The following is a 569-nucleotide window of genomic DNA, read 5'->3' as shown; positions in this document are numbered from 1 at the left end:
ACAACCTGACTGCCGCTAGTATCATTACCATCATCCCTACTATCATCATTTCTTTACTACCTTCACCATCTTCACCATCAGGCGTTCATAGTACTAGCATTCACCTATTTCTCTCTAATTAGGAAACGCAACTGACCCAGATCGAGTTCATGCTGGTGCTGTTTGTTAATCTGCTCGAGAGTCTGTCGGTGCTTCTGCTCCAACTGCTGCGCCTTCTGCTCATGCTCGCTCGCGCTCTTCTCCGCTGCCTCCTGAAGCCTGCGCACTGCTGCTGTGCTCTCGTCTGCCGGGGGGAAAGGGGTCAGTTCTCCGGGGTAAATGGGGGGGGGGGGAGTAATTATCTCCAGGGGGGGAAAAGTTTGCAAATGTGTACAAAATAAGGGGGAGGAAAGTTGGTAATCAAGGAAATAACAATGTTGGATATCTTACAAAAATATATAAAAAGATCAAGTCCCCGAAAAAAATAAAAATAAATACCCTTTACCTCAAGGAAAAAAAAGCAAACGCACCAGTACAAACAGAAAAAAAAATCCACCAAAAAACGAACAACAATGAAAAAGAATCGACTA

General features: G+C 44.5%; 1 protein-coding gene across 1 annotated transcript in view; it reads right to left on the bottom strand.

Moving 5' to 3' along the window:
* Positions 1–569, bottom strand: part of LOC119594181 (restin homolog) — a gene marked incomplete at its 5' end in the record, with an annotated part of 24,204 nt that overhangs the window by 7,500 nt on the left and 16,135 nt on the right. The window contains 1 exon segment of the mRNA XM_037943251.1: positions 137–283. Coding sequence (XP_037799179.1) covers positions 137–283 — 147 coding nt within the window.

This window comes from Penaeus monodon, chromosome 33, assembly GCF_015228065.2.
Source record: "Penaeus monodon isolate SGIC_2016 chromosome 33, NSTDA_Pmon_1, whole genome shotgun sequence".
Taxonomy (NCBI): domain Eukaryota; kingdom Metazoa; phylum Arthropoda; class Malacostraca; order Decapoda; family Penaeidae; genus Penaeus; species Penaeus monodon.
The sequence above is the reverse complement of the archived record's forward strand: the minus strand, read 5'-3'. Positions and strand labels throughout refer to the sequence as shown.